This window comes from Halichoeres trimaculatus, unplaced genomic scaffold, assembly GCF_033239565.1.
Source record: "Halichoeres trimaculatus isolate MK-OKI-2021-1 unplaced genomic scaffold, fHalTri1.1 fHalTri1_scaffold_19, whole genome shotgun sequence".
In the NCBI taxonomy this organism is placed as follows: Eukaryota; Metazoa; Chordata; class Actinopteri; order Labriformes; family Labridae; genus Halichoeres; species Halichoeres trimaculatus.
Window position 1 is genome coordinate 12,624,869 of NW_027437197.1, and position 26,665 is coordinate 12,651,533.

The 26,665-nt window shown below is 39.5% G+C and overlaps 1 protein-coding gene across 1 annotated transcript; it reads right to left on the minus strand.

Annotated features, from left to right (window-relative positions):
* Window positions 1-214: 214 nt before the first annotated feature.
* On the minus strand, window positions 215-25,647 carry wnt10a (wingless-type MMTV integration site family, member 10a). The gene is made up of 5 exons (XM_074695538.1): window positions 25,589-25,647; window positions 23,570-23,835; window positions 17,347-17,720; window positions 588-769; window positions 215-500 (listed from the first exon to the last, which is right to left on the minus strand). Exons 1-5 carry the CDS (start codon window positions 25,645-25,647, stop codon window positions 215-217), a joined length of 1,167 nt encoding a protein of 388 aa, XP_074551639.1.
* Window positions 25,648-26,665: the final 1,018 nt, after the last annotated feature.

The following is a 26,665-nucleotide window of genomic DNA, read 5'->3' on the forward strand; positions in this document are numbered from 1 at the left end:
CTTTAGACATATGCCGCATGTGCACATGCATTCAGCCATGACCTTCTATCTTTCTGCTGGCTCAACTGCTTCACACTCCTGGAGAACAGCAGTCCACTGCAAAAAGGTACGGGGCACATGTATAACAGTCATATCCCCTTTCATATTAGAAGTCTTTATTTTGAAATGTCTTTCTCTTTGTTCTTTTGTGTTTAGTCTCTGAATGTGTGTTTCTTCATTTACAGACACTGACCCACTCTGTTATTCGGCACTCTTCACACACCACATAGCAGCACCAGTGGAACTTGCAGTTGCAGCGTTCACTCCGTGTCTGCTGCAGGATGTTATGACCTCTACCACAGCACAGACTCTCACAGTTATCCATGCCAGGGCTGGTCTTGTTGCAGATCCGGCCCTGCGTACCTGCCGAATCCGACCCCAGGTCCCGCTCACAGAAATCTGGTGACTTTTCAAAGTAGACCAGTTCATTGATGCTCGGCCGCCGCCGATGCGAGTGATGATGGTGATTGTGGTGATTGTTCTGATGATGGTGATGATGGTGGTGGTGGTTGTGGTGGTTGTGATGGTTGTGGTGGTTGTTGTTGTGGGAGTGGTCGAGCTGCCCGGTGTTTCGGTTGTGAGCCTTGATGAGCGTGGCAATGTGGAAGCGCTCTTTGAGGATTGAGCCCACCACCCGGAACTCTGGGGTGACCTGCCAGCAGGTCTTCAGCTGGCAGCTCCCGGATGTCCCGTGGCACTTGCATTTCCTTCTCATGTGGTCCAGTACCACCTGCAGGAAGCAAAGATTGAAGACAGACAAAAAGAGAGAGTGGGATAGATTGAGGAAGTGAGAGGCAGGAGGGCAGAAAGGTAATGAGAAAGATTAATGACTGTGTGGAAAAATGGTTACATTACAGTTCAATATAAACAGGTAGGGGGTGTTCTAGACTACAAGCCATTTATCATTGTGGCTTCAGTTTTTGTGTTTGTTCTTGCAGCAAGTCACTGTTCCTCTGTATGGTAATTTACACCATATGCCCCGCATTTTTCCAGACAGGTGGTCTAACTCTGAGAATGTTGTCAAACATACTGATATCAAATAACACACATGGATGCAGGCATTATCCAAACAGTAGGCTGTGTCATTATTCATTGGGTGAATATCACCCTCATGATATCAGATAAAAACTCAAGTGATCATCAAGCACCAGGACATGAAATTATTTACAGTATTAGTCTTTAATAGTTCATGTTAAAACCAATTACCAAGAATCAGCACATTTTTAAAAAATTCATTAAAACATAGTAAGAGATGCCAGACAAAATGAAAAAAGTCCTTAACCTAAAAGGCCTTCTAATCTCTTTTTATCTTATTAAAAAAAAAAAAGTAAAAACATGGTACAGGTTTGCATGTTTTTTTTTTTTGCTTTGACAGTCTACACAGTCGTGCATTCATTTTAGGCCAAATTTGTCCCCTTTGATTGCTAGTGAACCTTAAAGAGTGTCTAACACAAGCACACTTTTTTGACATGCAGTTTAAGTCAAATAACCATCTACTAAGAAACAGTGGTACATGGGCAACCTGTATTATTAGTTGCTTTAACGAATGACTAAAATTGTTATCACTGTCCAAATTGCTTATCAAATGTTTTGTCTAAACCAGGGGTGGCCAACCTAGGGCTCGCGTGCCGCATGTGGCTCTTTGCCTTCCGGTGTGGCTCTTTGATCAATTCACAAATATATATATAAATATATTGTCATGGATAGTGGTTTGACGATCAATCTAAAATATTAATATATTGATACCAACGTTGGGATCAGTATTGGTTAAGACTTGGTTGATGACCTTGATACTTAAGTTTCAGTTTCTCTTTTCTACATGTGCTCCTCTCAATCACTCATAGAAAGATAGATAGATAGATAGATAGATAGATAGATAGATAGATAGATAGATAGATAGATAGATAGATAGATAGATAGATGAAACTTTGTCTCTTCTGCAGTAAAAACAGAAATTTGTCTTTTACATGGCTCCAAGTACAAATTTAAACATGCTTACAAACCCACTCAATCTTGCTTTGAAAATTGGAGATGTACTGATTTTCATTTTAGGTCATCTTTTTTATGTGTAAGAGGAAGTGCATTTGTCAGGCTACGCGTGTGATGTGGCTCTTTGTCATACCACTGTAATTTTTGTGGCTCTTGGTCTCTGACTGGTTGCCCCCCCCCGGTCTAAACTGTACAACTTCTTATAGGTAGATTGGGCTTCTACCACAGTTCTTCAATGCTCTAATTTATTTGGTATGGGTTTATACCAGATTTGTGTCTCACAGCAGAGCGTTTGAATGAGAGAAAGTTGTGTGGAGGCTGAGTCAGGTAAACTGGCATATAGCTACAAGACCAGAGGTATGATTAACCAGCATTTAGACAAAGAGGGGCTGTTGGTTGCTCTGCTAACGTTAACCATCGTGACATCATTTAACCACAGAATGCTGCAAAGTGCTCTACTCATGGTGGGTTAAACTGAGATGAGACTTCTTATCTTGTCTTGTTGTCTGTTGTCTGTTAATAAAATAACATTTTATTAACGGTAGAAGGTCTAAGCCTGTTAATGTGTTTGGAAAGTGTCTTGAGAAAACGTTTGTTATGACTTGGTGTGTTATAAAGACCGTCTGACTCTGCGATCCCAGGATGAGTTGGAATATAATTTGACCAGAAGTTAAATCAGTGTGAGCTCACTCACGGTTAACCCCAGCATGTGTGCAGCACATTACCTGCATCAAGATGGTCTGGGCTGTTAGTGTAAGAGTGTTTAGTAACTGGACAAACTTCAAGGAGGATGTTTTGCTATAAACAATGAACTTTGTTAACATTTGTCACCTGTCAAACTTTTCCTCATTCAGCTTATCATTGTGAAACACAAAAAGATCTGAGCGCCATCAGGATTAGAGCGATAGCATATGTCAGTTCTGTAGAGAGTGGAGACTATGGTGTCCATCACTATGATCAGACACAAAACAGGAGTAAACTGCACAGAGCTGCAAAGGTTTTGAGTCATAACTGGCCATCAATATCATTTCTGTAACGTTTTATCCTATCAGCTGCAGCTATCTGTACTTGATGAACTTGTCCAAGAGTTACAAAGGCCATGAGACAAACACATGTGTACACACAAACACACGCAGACATGTATGTATCACACGCTATAATCCCCGTCCAATCTCTTTTTCCTCATTGACTTTGTGTATGCAGGTGTGTGTATCAGTGAGTATGTGTGTGCGTGTGTGCATGTGTTTATCAGTCATCACCTGCCCTAAACTTTAGGATCCAATTACCATCAGGAACGGTACTCCAGGCCACCCAGAGCCTTGACAGATGCTGCTGCTTTTGCAACCCCTATCAACACACACGCATACACACACATGCTGGACACTTGCAAGGTTAAACACATTCCACACATGTGCTAGCAATAATGCTAATCTCCACAAACACCCACTTATTCGTTGTCACCCACGCTGGCTGAGACTTTAAAAGGTTTGACTAGTTTAAGGACAGGGGTTGATTAAAGCATGGTTAGTGAGTGCCTGTTTGTATGTACATATGTAACACGTATACTATATGTTGATACTTGCATGTACAGATGTACTGCATAAAGTTTTTTTAAGTGTTAAAGTAATCCTGTGGACTTATCTCACTTAAATTCAGAAAAGGAAACTCTCCCAAGAAGAGCATCACGTACTGTCCTTGTTACGAAATCACAGACCTCATCCATTATTTACCTGGGATCTCGTTCATTAAAAAATCAGCAGAAGGAACAGGATAGAGGGAAAAAATAGAGACACGAGGGATCTCTCATGTACTTATTGAGAATAACAATCCACTTTTTAACTTTCTAAAAGTAAATGTTAATTTGGATTGATGCCAAAAATGGAATTCTTCCCTTTTCCCGCTCTTCATTTTTTTTTTCTAAATTCATCTCAAAACAAGACCAAGAACAAGTTGTTGAATACCCTGGTGAGTTTGGTTTGCGTGCTCTAAGGCTCTCCTCCAGGCTGTGCAGTGGAGTTTCACAATTGAGCTAACCATGCAGAGTAAAGAGGGGGAAAAAAACATGTTTCCTTGTTCTGGGGCATGAATGAGCAGAAGGGTGGACGGGGGAATGAAATAGAGATAAACTGAGCCACTTGACTCATCTGCTTGGAATGAATAAGTGAAAAAGAGCAGCAAATGATAACACTTGTGTTTGCCAAAGTTAATAGGGATCAGTCAGAGTCTAAAAAAAGAGTAATGACAAAAAATATCAGGTTCCTATTGCAAAACCCTTGATGGGAAAATGATGAATTTATATTAAAATCATTCAACAATGAGAAAAACATTTTAATCCTAGACTTAACTGCAGTCATTTTTCATGTAATTTTTTAAACTTTCTTCGCTTGCATGTATACATTCTCTGTGAACTCATATTCATGGAGTCATTCATCAAAACTTATATGCTGATTATCAGATTAGTGATGATGAGAAAGGCTGAAAAACAGAGATTGACTAACTTCACTTAAAGTGAGTTCAAACTGCAGCGCTTGGTTCTGTTTTTACATAGGGGCAGCTGTAACCCCAGGATCACAAATGCGCTGGTCTTAAACACACAGCAAAGTCTGTAATCATAAAACTCTCCAACCCACTTAAACCTTAGACACACAAACTGACCTAGGAGTCACGACTGCATCCACATTAGTACCGTTTGAAGGTTCATTCCCGGCAGGATAGAGGTTTCAAAGGATGGTGATAGAACAGCAGCTGCTACGTGTTTGATGAAATTAGCCTCAGTCGTTTAGTTGAGGGAGAAATGAAAAGCCAAATTGCAGACAAACTATGAAATACAATAATCTGTATCTTATAGTTTCCTGTGTGTATTCAAGTTTAGTGGGAGTTACAAAACTGTTGCTTTCCACTGCTTTAAAGGGGTTTGGCAAGGCCTGCTGAGCGTTAAAAGCCTTTACATGAAAACATTGCAGTCAGAGCAAATCTCTCAAGAGTTTTGTCTTTTCAGAAACCAAAACACAAGGGTGGAAGCTAAAGAAGTAAATACTAACTGTTACTAATACTATTTATTTCTGCATGAAAAAATGGTAAAATTACTGGGGTGACTGGTAAAAAAAAAGAAGAAGAACGAACTGGATGAGAACTTTAAAGCAAGACTTGATGATTTACACAAATCCTGAAGCTAGAGTTTAAAGTTAAAAATACACCATTCATTTCACTTTAAAGTAAGTAGTGGCACAACTTGTTAGTGGTCAACTAAAGCCCGACCAATATGTAAATGAGTGAATATGTTTTTTTTCCTTTTTATTACAATTTTTAATGTGGTAAAAAAAAAATCAAATCTAAAAAAAACACCATTTTCACTTAACAATTCGTAGTAAACTTCTTATCTGTAGATATTGTCTGTAAAAATTTGTAAAGGTTAATGTAACTCAAGACATTTATCTCCCTAATTAGAAATATATCAAAAATAACATAGAAAACACTTAGTTTTGAGTTTTGCAGTGTGTGAGCAATGATGATAATGTGAGCATGTGAACAAACAAGCTAAGATTACACATCAGAGAGTTTGTCAGGCTGTGTCCCTCAACAAACTGTCTTTGACAGGAATTAAACAACTTCCAGATCTATGTGCTAACAGTGAGTGAAAAGAAGACATGAGCAAGTGGACAAAAATTCAGTGGCTAGACGTTTTTAGCAGACAAAACTAGTGTACTTGATGCTTATGATTACATTTGACTGTGGTCAAAGGATGCAGACTGAGTACAGCATCTGTTAAAACCAGATGCATTCAACTGAAAGTCACTGGTCACCAGAAACAAAAGTGTCTTTCAAACTGTCACAATCCTGTCAGAGTTAGAATTTAAAGTCTGGTTAGATTACTGACAAGTGATCACTCAACAACCAGACATCTTGATGCTGGCAATGGTTTTAATTCAGTGTTTGAAGTGTGCCAACTCTGGCAGAATGAGGAAAAGCACAGCTAATAGGACATAGGTTGCGCTTTTTTTTTTTTTTTTGGACATTAAGCAGGTCCATTGAAACATCTTCCTATGCTAGAGGAAAATAAATCAAAACAGTCATCTACATACGCACCTTCAGATGCAAAACACTAGTGTTGCTGAACATGCTGTGTTCTAACAGAAATGATTTAAAAGGGTGCATTTTAAATAGTCTTTTGACATGAAGCAAGAAAGCTGTCTGCTCTTGCTGTAGAAGAAGTGGTCTATCAGTGTGACATGAGTGACAGAATATGCTGATCTCTCTGACAGAAGAGTAAGGGGGGAACATATTGCACAAGAGAAGAAAAGGAGCAACTTAAGTCTGAAGATTCTACACAAAGAGTCTTAACATTTACTGATCAAACATTATGAACTTCCCGTAGCACTTAAACCCAATCTACTTGGCTTGATTTTCACAAATCCAGACTGCTACAAGATCCTGTCTGCTTATGATGATCAGATAAAAGTTTGTGACTTTCTAATTTCTTCCTGTTCCGCCTATCTATACCTGGGGCCACAGCTGTGAGTTACAAAAAAGGGAGAGTCAACAGAGACAAGTTTTCTGTCTGCCTCTGAGTGTGCGTTAATGATATCCAACTTAAATTAAATCGGAAGAAAACTGATGCTGTGATTTATTGCTGCCTTGTTCTATAGCCCTGCAGACACGCAAGGAAAAGGTGGAGGAGGAGCTGAGGTAGAGAGTACTGTAAACAAGGAGGTAAGGAGAGGTGAGAGGAATGGAAGATGGAAGGAAGGAGGGGAACGAGCTTTAGATTATCTTTTTGCTGCTCCTCCACCTCTTGGTACACCTAAGTGCTTTAGTGTATCCCTGAGTGTGTGTGGGTGTCAAAATAATTCACCTGAATTCAACCGATACTCTATTAATGCTTAGTCATCTTTCTTATAGATTAGATTGGACTCAAACTTCTATCTTCGCTGTCATCAGATGTAATTGTCTTGGCAATGTTGGCAGGGAAATATACAAACATTGTACATGTTACACAACGTGGGTTGCCTCATACATGCTATAAAAAGCTTGCCTGGAGTGAACACTCACTTACTGTCGGATACGTTAGTGCATATTCATGTGTCCAGAGACTCAGTAGTGGCCTGGTGTCTGGATTTAAGAGGAGTAAAATAGGTTACCATGTTAAACGAGGAAAAGAGCTGATGTTTTATAGATGAAATGTGTGACAGTTATGCAGTAGAAGCCCTGTTCCAGTCATGCAAGGATTTTCAATGATCTGAAGTTATGTCTACAGAAATATGCCACTGGATAACAGAACTGTTACCTGCTGAGATGTGCTATAGCACTGACATTCATTGCAAGTACACTTTAACATAATTGCATCAAAGTCAACAGTGGACCACAGTAAGAAACAAACATCTGGCAAGTTTTTATTGGCTGAGAGAGTGAGACAGAGGCGTCTATAAAATAACCCCAGACTGAGATCAAATACAACATGTTGGTGGCAGATTAGGACTGCAGGCTACGAAATAGAGTAGGCCAGGGAAAAGTGCAGCATACTGAAGCAGATGACTGCTGTAATATGAGGAGGAGCGGACGGATTAAACAACAGATGAGAGCCTGCGTCTAGCCTTGTTACCACAATGTGATAAAACGGGTCTGAATGCTGTTATTAGACAGGGAAACTGGTTGGAGACTTTGCATAAATGAAAGACCTGGAGTTACATTTGAGCAAATTTTAGGGTGTTTCACTTCAAAATATGAGAAAATAAATACAGTTTAAGATATGAGTTTTATAACACATTTCTGAAGGGAAAGGCAGCAATTATATTGTAATGTTCTCAAAATTAATTTAATAAAGCAGTCATTCCTTAGTCACGGCACATGAGCGCAGTTTGCTGTGATCCAAGACTGCCAAAGGTTGAGTGTTACCACACTCCTGTCAGCTCTGTGTTACACATGCCTCTGTCATCCTGACCAAATATCATGATTTGGCTGAGTCAACGCTGACTCAGCGAGTTGATAATGAAGGAGTTGGTGATGACTTACAGAAAAGCTTTTTTTGGAGGGGGAAAGTCCTATGACTTACAGAGGAATCCCGAGATAAAATTATGTGTCGAGTCTAAAGTGCTCATATGATTAGTTTTTTTTCTCTCTTAAAATAAATCAAATAAGTACACTGCAAAAAACGGAAATCTTATCAAGTGTTTTTGTCTTTATTTAAGTCAAAATTGTCTTATACTCGATATGAGCCACTTTCAACTTATCAATCCAGAAAAATGTCTTGTTTCAAGTTATCAGAGTACAAAAATGAGGTTTGAATCGCTTGTAACCAGTAAAAAAATCTGCCAATGGAACAAGAAAAAATTGCTTGAAAATTCCTTGAGACTAGAATAATGTCTAAATACAAGTAACTTTTCGCTTGTTCCATTGGCAGATTTTTTTTTACTTGTTACGAGCAATTCAGACCTCATTTTTGTCCTTAAATAACTTTAAACAAGACATTTTTTTGGATTGGTCAAGTGAATTTGGCTCATATTGAGTCTAAAAAAGAATTTTCTACTGAAAATAAGACAAAAACACTTGATAAGATTTTAGTTTTTGCAGTGTATGTGTTTTGGGTGAATTCATGGTTTGAAGTCTGAAGTCTGAAGTCTTACTTATTTCGATGTCACTTGTGAATAACTTTGTAAAAAAGAAAAATTCTTTACATCTCAGAAAAATAATTTTCAAAGGAATTCTGTTCAACCAAGAGCTAACTAGTTGAAGGCCAAATTGGACTGTGTTTGATGTTTTGTGCACCAAATTTTATCAGTGCCCAAACTATCATTGTTGTTACTGCCAACAACTTTAGGAAAACTCCTACCCAAACCTGTGAGTGTCCTGCAAGCGACCCCTGTCTCTAACAAACAGCAGACTTGTCTGCACGCCGCCTTATGTTTGTCAGTTCAAAGACAATCTACCAAAGGAGCTTTAAAGCCAAGCAGAAAGCCGAGGCAATATCAAAGCACACAAACAAATCCCACAGCAGCACATTAAGCCCAGACATCACTTTAAACAAATCAAACGCCTTGCTTCAAAAGAACAGTTAAGGGCAGGAGACAAATACGCATGCAGACATGAAAACACAATGATATGCAATTACTGAGTGTGCACATTCTCAGTATACAGTAAGTCGTACACAAGCAGGAGTGTTTATGTACGTAGTATTTACTCACTGTTACCACTTTGTCCACAGCTCTCATTTAGAGACTCTAATAAAACGTTATTACCAACATAAGCACTTCCACCTGCTGACCGTTTACTATGAAACCTTCACCTCTGTGCATGTTTGTGTGTTATGCGTGAATGTGTGAGTGTGTGTGCTAAAGAGAAAAGTCGTAAGGCTAGTGTGGGTATGACTCAGTATATGTGTACATGCAGTGCTGTGTGCAGAGTTTGTGGTGGGTCAGATCAAATGCTCTGTCAGGACTCAGGAATGCCCGCCACACCACTGATGATACGAAATGGCCTCTGAGGAGCACAGGAGTAACCCCCCATTAATGATGCTATTCCTGATCAAACACACTTTTCTTTTCGTGTGGGTTCCTCTGAGTCAATTAATTTACTTGAATGGGCTCTCCGGAGCAGTTTATCATAGCTCAAGGGTTAAATTAGGCATAAAAGGATCTTAGGGGTTCTTGTATGGCTGCTTGGGATCAAATTAAAGAGGGTTAAGCTCCAGATTCATCGTTGTTTTCACAGTTTTACAGTATTTTCAGTGCTTTGATGAAGCAAAGTGTGCCTTGGGGCAGCTGTGGCTCAGTGGTAGAGTCTCATAATCAGATCGGTGGTTCAGTCCCATCTGCATCCATATGCTGAAGTGTCCCTGTGCAAGACACTGAACTTAACATTTCTCCTGCTGTTGGTCAGTGGTGTGAGAATGTGTGTGAATGAGATTAGTTAATGCTGATGGTCCCTTTCTATAGCAGCCTCTGCCATCGTTCATTTTTCTCTTTGCAGCTGAGCATTGGATAAAATACATTACATGAGACGGAAAACACACAAGTGTATGAGCCTGGAGTTCCTGTGTAAAAGGTGCAGAATAACTACAAAAGAAAACTTGTCACCTTCAATAAATACGCATCTTAGGGGCCGTTCACACGACAACAGTTTTAGGGTGAAACACAAAAGTTTTGTTGTGTTTTAGCCTCACGTTTACATGGAAACGGCGTTTCAGCCGACCTAAAAGGCAAACTTTTGATAACAGCCTCCAGAGTGGGATTTTTCTGAAACACTGCTGAAACATTGTTGCTGTCTAAACAGTAAACCTGCATTTTCAGTGGAAACAATGACGTCAAGCACCGCTTTGTGCAAGCGCATACAACAGTACAATAGTACTGTTGTTACGATTGTCGCAAACTATCATGTTGGGCTTGTGCTGCTCAGTATACTTTATCTGCTGACTGTCTTTCAACTAAATGTGCATCTATTGCTTGACTTTTGCACTTAGTATTCCCCAACATACCAGATGATCAGCTCAACTCTACTTCGAGATGGAGATCTCCCAAAAGCGGCATCTTTGCAAGACAGTTATAGTGCTAACTACAGGCCTGGCATGCTTACTACAGCGTTTTCAGTCCCTCTGCGTTTCCATGTAAACACAGATTTTTTTCACTGCGTTTTAGCGTTTTCAGATGAAAATGGGGCCTTAAAGGTTTAAGAATTTAGTTGCTGTGTTTGTTGTAATGAGAACCAAAATAAAACATTTGTCCAATGAATGAGGGCAGTTGGTAAGTGAGTAGGTGAGGAGTCAAAAAGAGTTTCTATTTTGGCACCATGTGCTTTGATGGCCAACGCAGTGGTCACTTATAGAAATTAAATTTCATTGGTGGTCATGGTGGTATGGGTGACTATCTCTGTGTATTTTACTGACTTCTACCACAAAGCTTACCAATACACATCTTTTTAGAAACTGGCCCTTGAATTTCTCAGGTGTAGCCAGGAAAATAGTTGTGGATTTGGCTTGCAGCCCTGCTTTCAATGTGTGAAAGAACACTGTCTAATATTTCTAAGATGCCAGAAATCAAAAGTTAACAGTTAATCAGTTATTGTGCCCCATGTTCATGGAAGAGAAATTGCATGCAACCAAAAAATCTGTCTGCCAAAATAAGATGTGCATCATCAGGATAGGTCCAACTTTAATAAAAAGCTTGGCAGTGCCATCCTCAGCTCCTTCATGTTGTATTATCCTTGGGCAAGACACACCTGGCTGCTCACAGCAGTGTAGCCAGTGGAGTGTGAATAAATGTGAATTGAGATAGCACGAAGAACACTTCTGCAGCTTCTGCCTCAGTTTATACACCTGTGAATATGACTTGTAGTATAAAATTTAGTGGTGTTTTGAGCAAAGGTAGTGGAGTTTTTTTTCCTTGTGTTGAGCAGTCATGCAACGAACATACAAGAGCTAATCCAGATTCATGTTAGCATCCTAACTGCCAACTACAGGCCTAAAAGTTATCTCTTCTTCATTATTTCAATTATCTAGTGCTTGAAAATACTTTAATCAATTTGTAAACAGCCTACTTTGTTTAACCTACAAATAAAAGTAACGGATGTGCAGGTAAAAGTCAGGTGGCCTTGACAGCTTGGGCGGTGGCTTATATTAATAAAGCCACGCTCACTTTTAAGTGATTCACTGAGATGAGGAGGATCTCATTTCTAGCAAATTCCACCATCCTGCATATCATTTCACACAGAAAACATTTCATTATAATTCATAAGGACAATAACTGCCACTTAACTTTGTATAAAAAGCCAAAACTGCATTGTTCTTTGGGATAATCAAAGGCGCCTTCTTTTTGCTGCCCTTAATTTGTTCTGTGAGGATTCCTAGAACAAAATACCAAAGACTCACAAAAGCTGGACCTCTAATAAACATCCCTTGAAAATTATATGGAGGGATGGGAATATTGTTTTTAAAGTTCAAAATGAGTTTTCAGTATTAAAATTCAGATTGGCTGCACGGGATAATTAAAGTCAGGGTCAGAAGAAGTTGAAAAGTATTGCTTCCTTCTTGAGAGGGGGTATCTCACTTTACTTCCCTGAAGTCATGCCTTGTTGGTAAATCATAATTACCAGACTACGCTTGCCAACATGATGGCAAACAGTTGTACAGCCAACACTGTCACCACCTGCATAATGAACCGACAGGATTCAACAGAACCTCTGTGAGGCTGGGAGCCCTGCAACATGAATGTAGACACACGTGCCAAGCATTTGTTTTGAGGTGTGCTCTTTAAACGTTTGAGGGGAACACTCACAAAACAAAACAAAACAAAAAAAACCTGGCGAGAAAATTGACTTCAGCAGTGCAGTGTTTCCATTTCATAAGCTACAACTTTAAACATGTAGTCAGCCAATTAAATCTTCCTTATTAGCTTCTGAACAGTAGTGTGTTTTGGTTCACTGCAAAAGCAACAAAGAGAGAAGATTTTTTTCCATGAACATCTGGATGGAAGCAATTTCAAGGTTTGCAAACACCTCAATTAATGAAGTGCTTTAACAAGTCTGGCTGATAATTTTCCAACTTAATCTAATTTATGATGATTTTTAACATGCAACTGCTGGAGCCTGAGCTTCACATTTGTATGGTGTTAGTGATATTCTGTTATCATATGTAAATCAACCCACCCTTGTGTTTTTATTTCATGTGCCGCTGTAGTGTACTGTATTATTTCTGTAATCAGCCCTGCTGGAGAGTAGTTGGAGTAGGCAGAGCAGGAGAAGGGAAAGAGGGGAGGGAAGGAAGGGCGAATCTCTTTCTACTTTCCGCCTCAGCGTTTGAAGTCTAAAATCTTTTGCAGGGTTTTAAACATCTGTTTCCAAACTGCCAGCAGCCACTAATTAGGGCTAAAAACAAGACGGGACGCCGTGAGAACCCTGGGGTGGGCATGAGGCGACATGCACACCCCGCTTAAAAACCACCGCATTCCTCTGCTTAAAGACTACTTCTCGTTGAGGGGGGAGAGGGGCAGGGGGGAGGGAGGTGAGGTGGTGGTAGAGGCAGGTCGGTGGGAGGAAAGAGATACAGGAAGGGTAGGCATTATTTAGAGGCCCCACCTGTCAGTGTTTTCTGTTTGATTCTGGGGGCTGTGTGTGTGTGTGTGTGTGTGTGAGTGTGTGTGTGTGTGTGTGTGTGTGTGTGTGTGTGTGTGTGTGTGTGTGTGTGTGTGTGTGTGTGTTACAAGGTCTCAGAGGGTTTTGTTGAGGTTTCAATACTATTTAAGTCATCAAGGTGCGTGGTATTTTACAGTATAACTGCTCAATAATGACTCATAGTGGCTTCTCGGTTTCTCCCTTCTTTAGTTCACCCCCCCAACACACACACACACACACACACACACACACACACACACACACACACACACACACACACACACACACACACACACACACACACACACACACACACACTGTTCATCTTCCCTTTCTTTCCCTCCAGCCATGAATTGCCTTTGTACATTGCACTCATTCAAACACTGATGTCAGCCAGATCCCTCTGAGCTACCCATACATGAGCAATGATTTGAAAATGAACAGAAAGCTCTAAAAAGTCTTCCCCCCCTCAAACACTGATCATCAGATCCACCCCAAAGACATCTCCAAAACTTTCAACTTTTTTTTTTTTTCACTTATCAGATTAATCAACCCTCACTGATGCGAACAGGTATCATTTCCAAAAAGGAGCTCTAATCTCTTAAACGATGATGGCTATGAGTCAAACTTTCAGTTGTTTGATTGATGATGTTCATTTGGCTGGAATTTTCAGCCTGGCACAAAGAAACCCTTAGGCCCAATGTTTTGCATTTTATATATCAAATGGGGAATTTAATTAAACACTTGGAATTGCCATTTGTACTTTGGTTACTTTGACGTACCTCTGCTTTCTGGCTTCGTTATGATTGTCTTGTGCTATGCTAAATTTCTTTCTCTCTGGGGATGAAAACATTGCACACACACAAATAAGGAGCAGGATGATCAAAGTTCTCATGATGTAAAAAGCCCTCAAAATCTATTCCAGATTTTCTATTTTACCAGAAAGCCATGCGTAAAACAAAACTCAATCTCTCTCTCTTTAAAATTGAATGCTAGCTAGGTTAAGATGCTCACAGTACTGGACGCACCACTCGTGTCCAAAGACACTCAGTTTCTGTTTTTACAGCGCTGTGCTTCAGCTCAAAAGACAAGAAAAAAAAGCAAGTGATTATGTAAGTGTGTAGATACCCTAAGCACCAGATTATTACCTCCACCAAGGAGGTTAGGTTTTTTGGAGAGTTTGTTTGTTCGTCTGTGAACAACATCACTCAAAAAGTAACAAACAGATCTTGATGAAATTTTCAGGAAATGTTCAAAATGGGACACTGAGGAAGTGATTAAATTATGGAGGTGATCTGGATCACCGTCTGGATCCAGGATTTTTTTTTTAAGAATTCTTTATCATTGTGAGATAGGGCCGTTTTTACTGTATGTGTATATAACTCCACCATAAATGGTCAAATTGCTTTACAAAACAATACATGACAAGGTCACCATCATTTCTAACAGATGTTAAAGTACGAACCAGATCCTGGCAATATTCTGGATACTAAGATTCGGAATATGAAATATGTTCAGGGTCATCATCATTTTTAACACTGTCAGGTCACAAATTATCATACAAACCTGCAACTAACACCAAATTGTAGCAGACAGTCTGCTGAAAGGGAGTATAACATTAAAGTAGGACTAAAGTGTTGGTGACAATCACAATATGCTTGGCGGAGGTCTGCACTCTCTGAGTGCTTTTCTAGTTGCTGGCTGTTTTCATGTAAAGCAAATTAAGGCCATACCTCCAACTGATATCATTTACAAAGACCAAACTATTCTTCATCCAGATTCAAGCATGTACTGTTTGAACAAAACGTGAAGAGTCATGATACAAATGGAGACTTTTTCAGTCTCTCAGTCGCCCTCCAAGGCTTTAATATTTGGACAGCACAAGGCCTCAAGAGGTACAGTAGACAAAGAAAAGACAACATGCATGACGCCACAGCATGACCCTGCCCATTGACCAGGGTCTCAGATCTCACTTACTACATCCAAACAAGAAGAAAAGGGCCCGATGGACTCTTCCTCCTTGCTTTTTACACTCACTTCTGCTCATGTCATTTCAGCCCCCACCCAAATTATACTCCCAAATCCAGAACACTGATCATGATATATGTCATCAGTTTTACATCTCTGACTACTTCTACCATTACAGCTACTGCAGGGAGTCCAGCTGTTGTTGAGTACAGATGACGGGCTCCACATTTGTGTTTTGACTGCATAATCAAGGAAACCAGAAGTAAACTGATGGAAAGATACAGGCCCAAATTACTCAAGAGGAAACAGGGAACAATGAGCAATTTACAGACGCTTCTCTTCTCTGTTCCACCGCAGAGCTGGATATCGTAAAGGCTTATCACTGTCATTTACATCTTTCTCTTCCATTGCCCCAGGCAGCACACTTTGTAGAGTATTAAAGAGTCATAAAATTACACCAAGATCTGGATTTACAACACTGTTAGAATAGATGAGATATTTACCTGATCCTCAAACACAGTCTTTCTCTGAGTTGTGATTAAACAATGACAACTGTAAGATACATGAGTTGAGATTAATACTGTCTCTAATGCATTTTAATTAAACAAAACTGTTAATTTAAGAGAACAAATCATGTGAAAAAGTATTTTGCTAAAAAGACCCAGAAAAAAATAACCAGTACCATCACTTTACTGAAACAGCAATCCAAGTCCAACTCATTATTAAATGTCAAAGCAAGACAAGCACATGGCATCCATTATACCAGATTAAACTTCCACAATCTGTCAAACAGAGATAATCTCAGTTGTCACTTCCTAATTCTAAAGAGTTGGGGGAAGAGCTGAAGTTTCCCTGAAATGAACAACAAAACAGGGGTACAAAAAACAAAAACAGAATAAAAAGTAGTTCCACATGTAGGAGGCTGAGAAGATGCCCTGAAGGTTTGTATGTATCCATGTTTTTGTTTCCCCTTGGACTAAGTATTAATACCATGATGCACAAAGGTGAGTCATGTGGGAACTCCCACTGTTTTGTGCCTCTCTTTGATTTCCACTGAGAGCATGTAATTCTCTCTCAGCTTCACTCCACAGTAGTTGAAATTGAGCACAGAAAATTGATTGTGTGTATGAAAACTCAGCTAACAATGATACAGAACAACATTCTGAAACCTCTTTGCTAAATAGCTATGAAAATACTTTGGGTTTTATCAGATTTGATTTGATGAGTATATTTTGCAAGTTATTCCAAGTTCCTAACAAAATTAGGCTGATATCAACAGTGGAACCACGAAATGATGCTTATCAGTGAAATTAACTGATTAAAGTAAGACAACTTAACTGCTGATAAGGATGGCTGTAATCTCTATGAACCAAATTTCTCCCCTTATAAAAAAAAAAAAAAAAAAAAAAAACCCAGCCAGTGTCATTGCTTTTCATCCTGTCTCAGTGCTGCGTTTAACATTGTGTGTCAAGTCATTCATCTTCTAGAAAATAACTTTTTCTACCACCAAAATCTTCTGATGGGAGTTGAACAAACTACAAAGTTATAATAAGTGATCTCAAAAGACATCATCATATCTGAATTTCAGAATTCTAAAAGTTCATTCAGTGTTAATGAGACGGCTCAAACTGTGGAGCCATGGAAAGAAGGGAACTAATACTTAAATCAGATTCAAACACCAGATTACATGAAAAAACAAATTAAACTAACTAAATTATAGCTTTGCAATACTTGTAGAGAAACCATGCAGCTTAAGCAAACCCATTTACAAACACAGGCACGCACACACACACATCCACACACACACATCCAGTAAAAATAAACAGCGGTGGTGACCTCGCCACTACATCCAGATTGTGTTCTGTGCTGCAGCATTATTATTGGCCAAGCAGCACTCGACCCACCCAACCTCCACCTGTTTTATTGTGTAATGTGTTTTCTTTTATAAATCATATTACAGATAGTGTAATATTCAGATTGATAGCACATGTAACTAAGTGTATGTGAGTCAACTTCATCTGAGCGGGTCAACTTTTGAGTATTTTTTATCATCTGTGACAAACGAGAACTGCATTCATTTTTCAAGTTAGGGAAGTAATCATTAAAATGTAGGCTCTATCCCTCTGGATACATCTGATTTGAATTGATTAGTTGAACCAAAACCTTAAACAGACGGAGAGACTGCAGCAGAAAAAACACCATAAACTACACAAATCCAATAATTCTCTTCCTAAGATTAGAACCCCGACTCACCTGTCTTCCAACTCTGTTATTATGCAGCCTCATGCGAGCATGGATGTCCTTGTAGGTTTCACGGGCATCTAAGAAGTCCCTTGAGAACTTCTCTCCAAATTCCACATCGGGGCTGCAGCCGCCCCACTCCCAGGAGTCCTGAGGTCCAGGCAGATCTGCAGGGAAGTGCTCCATCACGCCATGTACCATCCCCTTCCCCCTGTGGATGGCCTCCAGTTGCAAACGGTGCAGTTTGATGCGAAAGGCCTCCTCGTCCCCTCGCCGTTTCTCATCACAGCTGCACGCTTTCAGTTTGCCCATGGAGCAGGCGTTGGCCACTGCGTGCACCACGCCTGCTGCTGCAATGGCGTACGCAAAGGCACTCTCTCTGAAACCTGTGGGGTCACAGGACATGATGGTTGTGTTGGTATGTTGAAGATACAGTTAAAAAAATGTGAAAAAAATAGTTTCACAGTATCTTCACAGTCATGGTTCAGTGTAAACAAAGATTTCCCGGACAAAGATAGATTTAAAACTTTGTACAGAGCCACTGAGCATCAGTGTTTTGGTAAATTTTATGTGCTATGTTTCTTAGAAAGTATATGTTACTTCTTTAAACAAGTCTTGAAAATAAGATGCAGTTAATGTAAAACAAACATTTTTACAACCTGCAAGACAGAGGAGACATGTCATGAAGCTGTTGGTTAATATTAAAAGTTATGCAAGAAGAGATGATGGAGAATGAAACAACGAACACAACAAACAAGGCTGTCACTGGTAACATAGACCTGAATTCACTAATTAAGTTATATTTATTTATTTATTCTGTATAATTTAGTTTTTATATTAAATAAAGGGACGCAAAAAATTCAGTTTTGCAACTTAAAATGAGCAAAAATATATAAATAAATATGTTTTGCATCACTGCAAACAAAGGGTGTTGCAACACATATATAAAGACATAAGTTTGATTCTCACCTTTTTATATATAAAAACACATGCTGAGGCTCACATAACCTCTGGAAACATCTGGGACAATAGCAATTAAGTGTTCCAAACACTTGCGTATTTAGCACCGTGGGCCAGCTGAACATGAACAGACTCCCACCACTCCCATCAGAGGACTCACAGAGGACTCACACTCTGGACAGGGCTGTGTCCCCCTTTGTCTACAGCTAATGTACGAAATATTATTCATTTCCCACATCATATCTTGTAATGAAAGGACTAAACTGTGTTCCTGTAACATGTCATCAAAAAAGCCATGCTGCATCATTTGCCTTGTGATCACTTTGAAACGGCTCAGACTGCATGAAGAGGGGGAGGTTAAATGACTGTGTGGATCTAATGTCTATATACGGCGTGTGACTACTTTTGCCTTTACAGCTCAACACATCCTTTCTCCTCCATAGCATGTCTAAATTGCATGTGGCAAATGTAATGACTTCAACTTCACTGCAACTGATCTGTAATTCAGCAGACCAACATTACATTAGTGTTTTCCTACAAACACACATGCGGTAGCAATGCAAACACACAAACACATTTACCCTATCCATGCTAGTCTACGCTGGGGCCAAGAAATCCATGACAAATTGTGGAAGCTGATAATATTGACAGATAAAGTGTGACAGCAGCATTTGCACTCGTACCCTGTCCAGTGTTTGTTGTTAAATCTCAGCTTACTGCCCTCAGGGTCTATAAAAGTAGCCCTGCTGGCAGTCACGTAGTGCTGAAAAAAACACTGTAGATTATAATGGAAACTTGTAAAGAAAACATGAAAAGAAACCTCTTGGGAGTTTATAGCACACAGCTTGGTGGGGAAATGATTCAGGGTGCTCGTTGGAGTCAAATAAAAAGCTATTAACTGAAACGTCTCTTTTTAGCACTGTTTGATGTTGCTTTCCTTTTTTTGTGTATGTAGGTTAAGTTGATGTTATTTTGTTTTGTGAGATATGCTGTAAAATTTGACACATTACCTTTTATGCTGGACTACTTTGCCTACTTTACACTGCCTGGGGTTGTTTAATCAGTTACACTGCATATTATCCATCAACAAGTGTTAATGGATGTACACCTACATGGTCAACTATGTTCACCAGTGTTAGGCTGCAGTCAGAACAAAATGCAAGCCATGCCCTCATATTAAAAATTGGTAACACTTTACTTTAAAGCTCTGCAAATTTCATCGCACTAAGGTAATAATTACACAAAGTTTTTTCCTATTTCTTTGAAATTACCCCAGAAATTTTCTGAGAATTTGGTAAAAATTGGCACATAACTTCTGGCGAGATCAGGTAAGGCCAATTTACAACCCCTCTCTTGGTGAATATCACATCTGAAGCCTTCAGTTGTATCATGCAAAACATAGGCCCAATCATGAAGGTATATCATTTTGCATGTGATCTCAATTATGTATATCAACAAACTCAGTACTAAAGAACTTGGTGAAATTAAATAACAAATAGCTAACTATAAACTGCTTATTGGGAAACTGAATTATTCACTTAACATTTAAAAGGTAATCATCAGAGAAAACAATGAACCTTTATTATGTACTTAAGAACTAAGCAGCTATTTATCATCTGCTTCTCTGGAAATAGCAAAAACGTTGGGATACTGCTAAAAAATTTTGTGGTGGGTTGGGGTTTAAATTTCAATTAAATTATTTGCTAATCGTCAACTTCTCACCTTGCAATATAGAGTAAATTTCAAAGAAACTGAAAAAACAGTAACCTACCAATTGTGACCTGCGGAAATAAATTTGGACATAATTTATAAGAAGTTATGTACTAATTTCAAAGAAATAAGAAAAAACTGTGAAATTATTACCTAAGTGTGATGAAATTTGTGGACCTCTAAAGTAAAATGTTACCTAAAAATCATTGCCTCTTGTTTATTTAAGCTGAGCTGACACTAAGAGATCTCTGGCATGATTTTGGCTCATCAGGCAAGAGGAATGATTTTGGCTCACCTCTTGATGAAACACAACTAATCCATGTGCCAGGTGATGAAACTAAACTATCGGTACACTGACTAGTCAGCGGCAGAATTAACAGCCAAACAAATGATTTATATTTTGAAGAACGGAAACTTCAGTCATATGTTATGTCTGAGCTGTAATGCAGCCACCTGATACCAGCCTGAGTTGTAGTTCAAGGTCATAGTAACCTCCATAATGTGACAATGCTCTTACAGCTTAGTAAAACTGATATAACTACTTAAAGCTTAGCTAAAGCCAAAACCACTTTGCAGACCAGGTTGGCATTATTGAATTGTAGACTCTATAACTGATCATATCTGAGGTTGGTATGAAAAACTAAATTCAACTATCAGATCTCTGGTTCAGGCTGAAATTAGCTTTCAAACTATCCACCTGTTGAATGTCTAAACTGTGCCTTTATCTCAGCTTTGGGTCAGACTCAGTCAGCTCTAACTGCTTTGTACTCAACTGTCTGAACTGACTCTATGTTAATTTTGTCTCCTGCTGAGGATGCAGCACAGCCTGTTGTATCCTAGTGGCTTCATTTGTTGAAAGAGTTTAATACTGCACTCAGAGACATAAGGCCGGGTAAGACTGAAGCAAAACAGTAAAAATGGCTGGCCATAAAATCAAACAATGAGCTTAAAGAATATAAAACACCTCATAAAGGGAAAAGGAAACTGCAGAGTCAGATTCTTCTCTGTGGATTTGTCACCGTTAGCAGCATCCCTAAAATAACAACATACAAGTTATTTGATCCACTCATTTCTGAAAAAAAGAGGGAAATAATTAATGTACCATACCAGCAAAAAAATCCCCATCACCATGATCCACACAAGCATGGGGAATTGAAAGGGACGGCACTTAGGCACATCTTTATACATAGAAAGCCCGTTTTAGCTCTTCCCCGCTCGGAGCGCAGCTCCGCACACAGGCCCCCAAAAGACTGGGTACAAATCAATCTAACAAATAATTCACCGGCTGCGGCACGCCCCGCTGAACTGATGGCAGAGGAAGTGACAAAATGAATTAAAGATTGAAAAGAAACTGTCACTTTGTGTTACAGAAACCAACTAAACAGGTTTATGCTTTTGCCTCCGAGAGTTGGGAAAGTGCTGAGAGCAAATTCACAAGTACTTGCACTGGCAAGGGAAGTAAAAGCATTAGAAGAAGCCTAGCGAGGGAGGACTCAGGCACAGTGACGGAGAAAGAGAGGGAGAGAGATTCTCCTATTTCTGTCTATCCATGTCTTGCCTGATGTCCTCTTTAGCCTAGTTTTTAATGCAAGCTCAACAGGAATGAACATGAGCCCATTAAATTTATCAGAATCCATCAGCAGAGGGATGCATGGTAGAGCGAGGGAGGCTGCAAGCAGCATCTGATGTAGTAAAACAGTTACCAAAACAAACATTTGGTTTTTGTTAATAATATTTTAAAAAAAGTTAAGTCTAGACTTGCACCGTATGAAAAGTGCCCTTAGGGAACTTCTGTTGTGATTTGTGTAAACAAAAGTGACCTGACTTGACTGCGTGGAGAGCTCCTGATACTTTCCTCAAAAAAAAATACAAACATCCAAAGATTTAAGGAAACTCTACAAAATCATTAAAAAGAAGAGGTTCAATGCCAAGGAAGCCAGTTTTACTACACCTTAACAGTTTGTCAAAGCTGTTTCAAAGTATTTCAGACACATTAATAAACTTGTCACACTTTATGAGTTATAAAAGCAAATGTATTGGTTAGGTTGATTCACAGTAAGCCTTGTGCAAGGCTCAGTCATTGACTTTTACCACACTAAGTGTGCGGTAATCCTCACAATACCAGGTAATCCATGTCTGCAAACCTGTCTGAATTAAAGTACTTACCCTTTACAGTAGCCGCACGCAACAAAGGCCCCAGCACGTTCACTTGTACTGTATCAATTTTATTACTGAGCAGAACATATCAACATGTAACAGATGAATCATCCAACTTAAAGAGGTTGTTTATGTCAGTGGTTTAGAGTTTCGGCACCTGAGGCAAATCAGGGATGCCAGACAACCAGCAACTGCCTGTACTAATAATGACAAACAGCCTTCCAATGAGTCAGTGAGGAGTGAAAGTAAGACCAGAGGTGTGTAAGCAAATACTGAAGTTAATAAACATGGTTTCTTTCTTTTTTTTTCATCACTGATGGTAAATATAAACCCGTAATGAGGCTAATACAACCTTAACTGTATTATTGTTTAACAGAAAGATAAGGAGATTAAGTTTGGCATCTCAGTTTCCCTCCAAAAAACATGAACTTTTATCAGCTTGTTTGCTTTAGATGGGGAATCATTCAGTTGTTGGGCACAAGCAGAAAACATACTTTGATAGCTGCCACACTCATGAAATGTATAAGTGTAAAAATGCATGCAACTCATCTCACCATGCAAAATTGATTTCCAGATAAATTACAGCCATATTGACCACAGTGGTTCAAGATTTAAACATTTTTGGACAGAAATCTGATAACTTGGTTTTCAAGCAAACTTTAGCCAAGAGCCACATGCAGCGTTGCATATGCGTCCCAGCAATCTTGTTATTAAATGATGCCTTTTGATTCCATGAAGGCTTTCCAATGAAGACAGATCCTCTTTCATCCTTTGTGACCAACTTGCAAAGCTTCAAGCAGAATAAAGCGTCAGAGAAAGCTGATCTGCATGAGACTTAGTAATCTTGAGGTGACTAACCGCTTTTGAAGTTACCTGTCCTTTTGTACAGGCTATTGAAGAGGTACGGTAAGGTGGTTAGAGAGTTGGTACCAGCCTGCCGGTCGCAGACAACCTAACCTTTCTGAGCGCTTCATTCACATCAGACAAGAGTTGTATCTAAGGGATAAAGTGATCCCTTTTCATAATCTTTGGATGGTGTTTGGAGCATAATATTATACCGATGCTTGTTCAGGATGTTTTGGGATCTTTGAGCGAACTAATCTTACTAAGCTTTTCCTTTCAAGGTATTTCCATCAAAGTGTGTTTGAGGATGAATCCACAGCCTTTTTGAAGACCAAACTTTTGAACCGCTCGTCTTTACTGCATTATGTTTTTAATAAGGTAGCTTACACCTCATTTCCGAAAGGTGTTTTGTCATTTTCACATGTTTTGAGTCTCCTCTTAGAAGGATTTATACTGCTTAGGTTTTGTTTCCCTGTCAATGGAGGGGATGAATGTATGTGATAAAAAGGCAGACATGGATCAAATTAAACATATACTGGCAGCTCAATTTGCCCATAAGACTGACCTCTTTTGAAGACTATGCTGTCGTAGGGTATTTTGTTCCTCGTCTCAAGGCTGGAGCAGTTCCAGCGGTGCCCTCGGAACTGATGCTGGCACTCATGGATGGCAATCTGGATTCCCTGGATTGCTGAAGCCGTCACATCCGGGTTCCTCATGCACACCTCCAGCTGACGCCGTGTCAGACCCGGGAGAGTGAGACACACTGTGTTGGCATTCAGGATTGGGTCGATGTTGGGGAGCTTCAGGCCCAGGATCTCATTGGAGTCTACCCTGCATGGAGCACAGAGGTCAGGTTAATAAGGAGACAAACTTACAAATCAGTTGTTATTTTTCCCTGTTCTTTCTCTTTTTACTCCTCTTAGAAGTTTACTTGCAAGGGTCAGTTTTCTGTTAAATGCTCAAGATCCATACAGTCCAATTTATGATGCAAATTGAGGTGATTGCTGTGATTTGAAGTTAGTGAAACCTCAACATCTTCACATCTTTACATGGCAGCTTACAGGAGAAAGAGGTCTGACATCTTTGGGATTGAATTTTCAAATACCCTCACTTTATTATGATGCAAATCTTTAACCAATATGTAAGCTTGTGTTTGCCTGCATAGAAAAAAGAGGGTCAGACTGTGATTCTTAAAAGGATGTGGGTTCTTAAAACACGTGCCAAAACCTGTTACATACCTGTTTGTGCTTGTTCTAATTTAGTCAGAGTTCACGGTTAGTTTGATCTTCACTTTGATGTCAACTTGACTGTACTGGATAATAGTTGTACAGTAGAACAGGTGAGTTTAGAAAGGGGATTGGGGAACAGCTTCCACATTGTTGGCCTGATTCCAATAGTTTTAGTAACAGTTTTACGGGACAATCCCCTCAGGGAATCTGTTAGCATGTAAATTCAGTGACTCCTTTGCGGTAAGGTGTGTCTCTGAACTCAACTGTCTGCTGCTCCTGTTGCAGATCAATCATGTGAACAACAGTAATTCAGCCGACAGCGGTCAAAGCTGCTTTATACTTCACAGAGAAACAGTAACAGCAGTAACAAGGAAAACACAGGCTGCACTGATGACGGCCTGAGAGCTGCACAGCTTCTCTTTTCAACATCATTACAAGGAAACACAGGTTGTGTGTTTCAGTGTGGCTGAAACGCACGAGGCAGGAGAATGTATGGCTGCGGGCACACACACACACAGACACACACACTTACACCTCTGTATGTACACATGCTGAAGCACACCCGGACATGCACACACAAATACCAGGTGTAGGGAGTATTGTACAGTAACACGCACATAGATTTTCACACAGCTGCAAAAACTTTGTCAACATGTGTCTCTTTTTTTAAGTTCTTCTTTTTGCAAGACTTTTTTTTAATCACAGAAACTCATACCCTTTTAAAGTTCAAGAAGCCGTGCATGTGCTAAAAACAAACAAACAAACAAACAAAAAAAGCTACCATTAATTTTGTACATAAAGCAAAATACGACTTGCCATGACTCCAAATGTTCTTCACTTGCATGAAAGTGCCCTACTTTCTAGGTGGCATTAGCTCACATGTGCTTCTGTAATTCCAGCAGGGCTTCTGTTGCTACCTGTTGTGTTTCCTGCTCTGAGTAGACCTGTTTCAACAACTCTTTCCAAAGGGTAACTTTTTGTCGATTAGCAACTCTGCTTTAAAATGAGGCGTGCATTGGAGACAGGTAACAAGCAATGTATTCTATAGATAAAACAGATGTTTATTTTATCTCTCTTGATATATTTTAAGTTGCCTTTAAATTCATGTCAGCAAGAGCAGTGTTGGTTACATAACTTTTATTTTGAAGGTGTTACTTGAATGTTGGAAAAGTAGATCAATATTTAACTTAAATATCCTGTAGAAGTCATTATTTATGATAGCATTAGAAAGAAACAGTAAAAGAAATATATATGTGCAAAATCATTAACTGTGATTTCTCCTCCACAAAACCAACAGTTATAAACTTTTTTTTGAATTTCGTTTCGACGGACATAACTTAGGAAGCTTAACTCACCTTTTATCCAACAGACAGATGACCACTAAGACGCACGCTCTGAGAAATGACTGTGCCATCGTGTGTCTCAAATTCAAGACAAAAACAAACTAAAAAAAAAAAAACACTGTTTAAAAAATGAATTAAAGTTAAAAGTCCAGTACTCCGCCTTGAAGTTTGACAAGCACAAAACAAAAGAGCAGGGTCAGTTCAGGTCCGGCTAAATGTTGGCTCTGGACTTGACAGCTCCCGAGAATCCCGAATCCAGATGTGGCAGCCAGCGGCGGGATTCTCATTCAAAGAAAAAGTTTCATCAACCTCTCAACTTGCTGAATGGAGGAGCCAGCCGAAGTTAGAGAAGAAGTCACAGCTTTCTTTCCCATACACATCCGTACACATCCCGGTATCTCCGCTAAGGTCTTTGAATTGATAACTTCCGAGAGAGACGGCAGAAGCACCAGAGGCTCTAAATGAAGTCTGCCTGCTTGTGATGTTTCAGTGCGCACCGATAGTCCTCTAAACTAGTGCACTTAGCGCTTCGCCAGCCCACTTTTTTTGCGTCACCCAGGGAGTATGGGAGCGCCGAGGGAGGTCAAGTGGCTCGTTAAAGCAGGATAGAGATCCTTTTAGATAAGGGGAGCAGGAACACTTAGCCTGCGCCCTCTGTGATGGAGAACATTTCTGTTCAATGTTGAGATGCTGAGGATGAGGAAGATCAGATGGACAGTAGAGATTGCATTGTTAAAGTTTGGAAAGGCGCGTCTTTGGTATTTTGACAAACAGGTCCAGTGGGTAAGAATAACAATGTTGGTTATGAGGATAGGAAGATGATGAGTGAGCGTCATTTGAGATGTTTGAAGAAGCCTGTTCAGCGTGGAAAGCTGACTTTTTATTTCATTCTGATAAGATGAGGGATGCAATGCGAGTGCTGGGTGTCTTGTTTCAGACCAAACTGTATGTTCAGTTCACAGAGAAAGTCCTCTTATGTCTCAAAAAGTTTGTTTCTTACTTTCCTCCTCTGAAATTCTTTACTTTTCTTCTGTATTTCCAGAACTTATATTAAAAAAAAAAAAAAAAAAAAAACAACTCCGAGAATAG

What these genes read in the sequence shown, in the direction of transcription:
- wnt10a (XM_074695538.1), bottom strand. Translation starts at nt 25,647, where the DNA reads ATGGCACAGTCATTTCTCAGAGCGTGCGTCTTAGTGGTCATCTGTCTG. An exon ending in ATCTGTCTGTTGGATAAAAG is followed by an intron (nt 23,836 to 25,588) that starts GTGAGTTAAGCT and finishes TGCTCCATGCAG; the next exon opens with GGTAGACTCCAATGAGATCC. An exon ending in ATAACAGAGTTGGAAGACAG is followed by an intron (nt 770 to 17,346) that starts GTGAGTCGGGGT and finishes TGCTTCCTGCAG; the next exon opens with GTGGTACTGGACCACATGAG.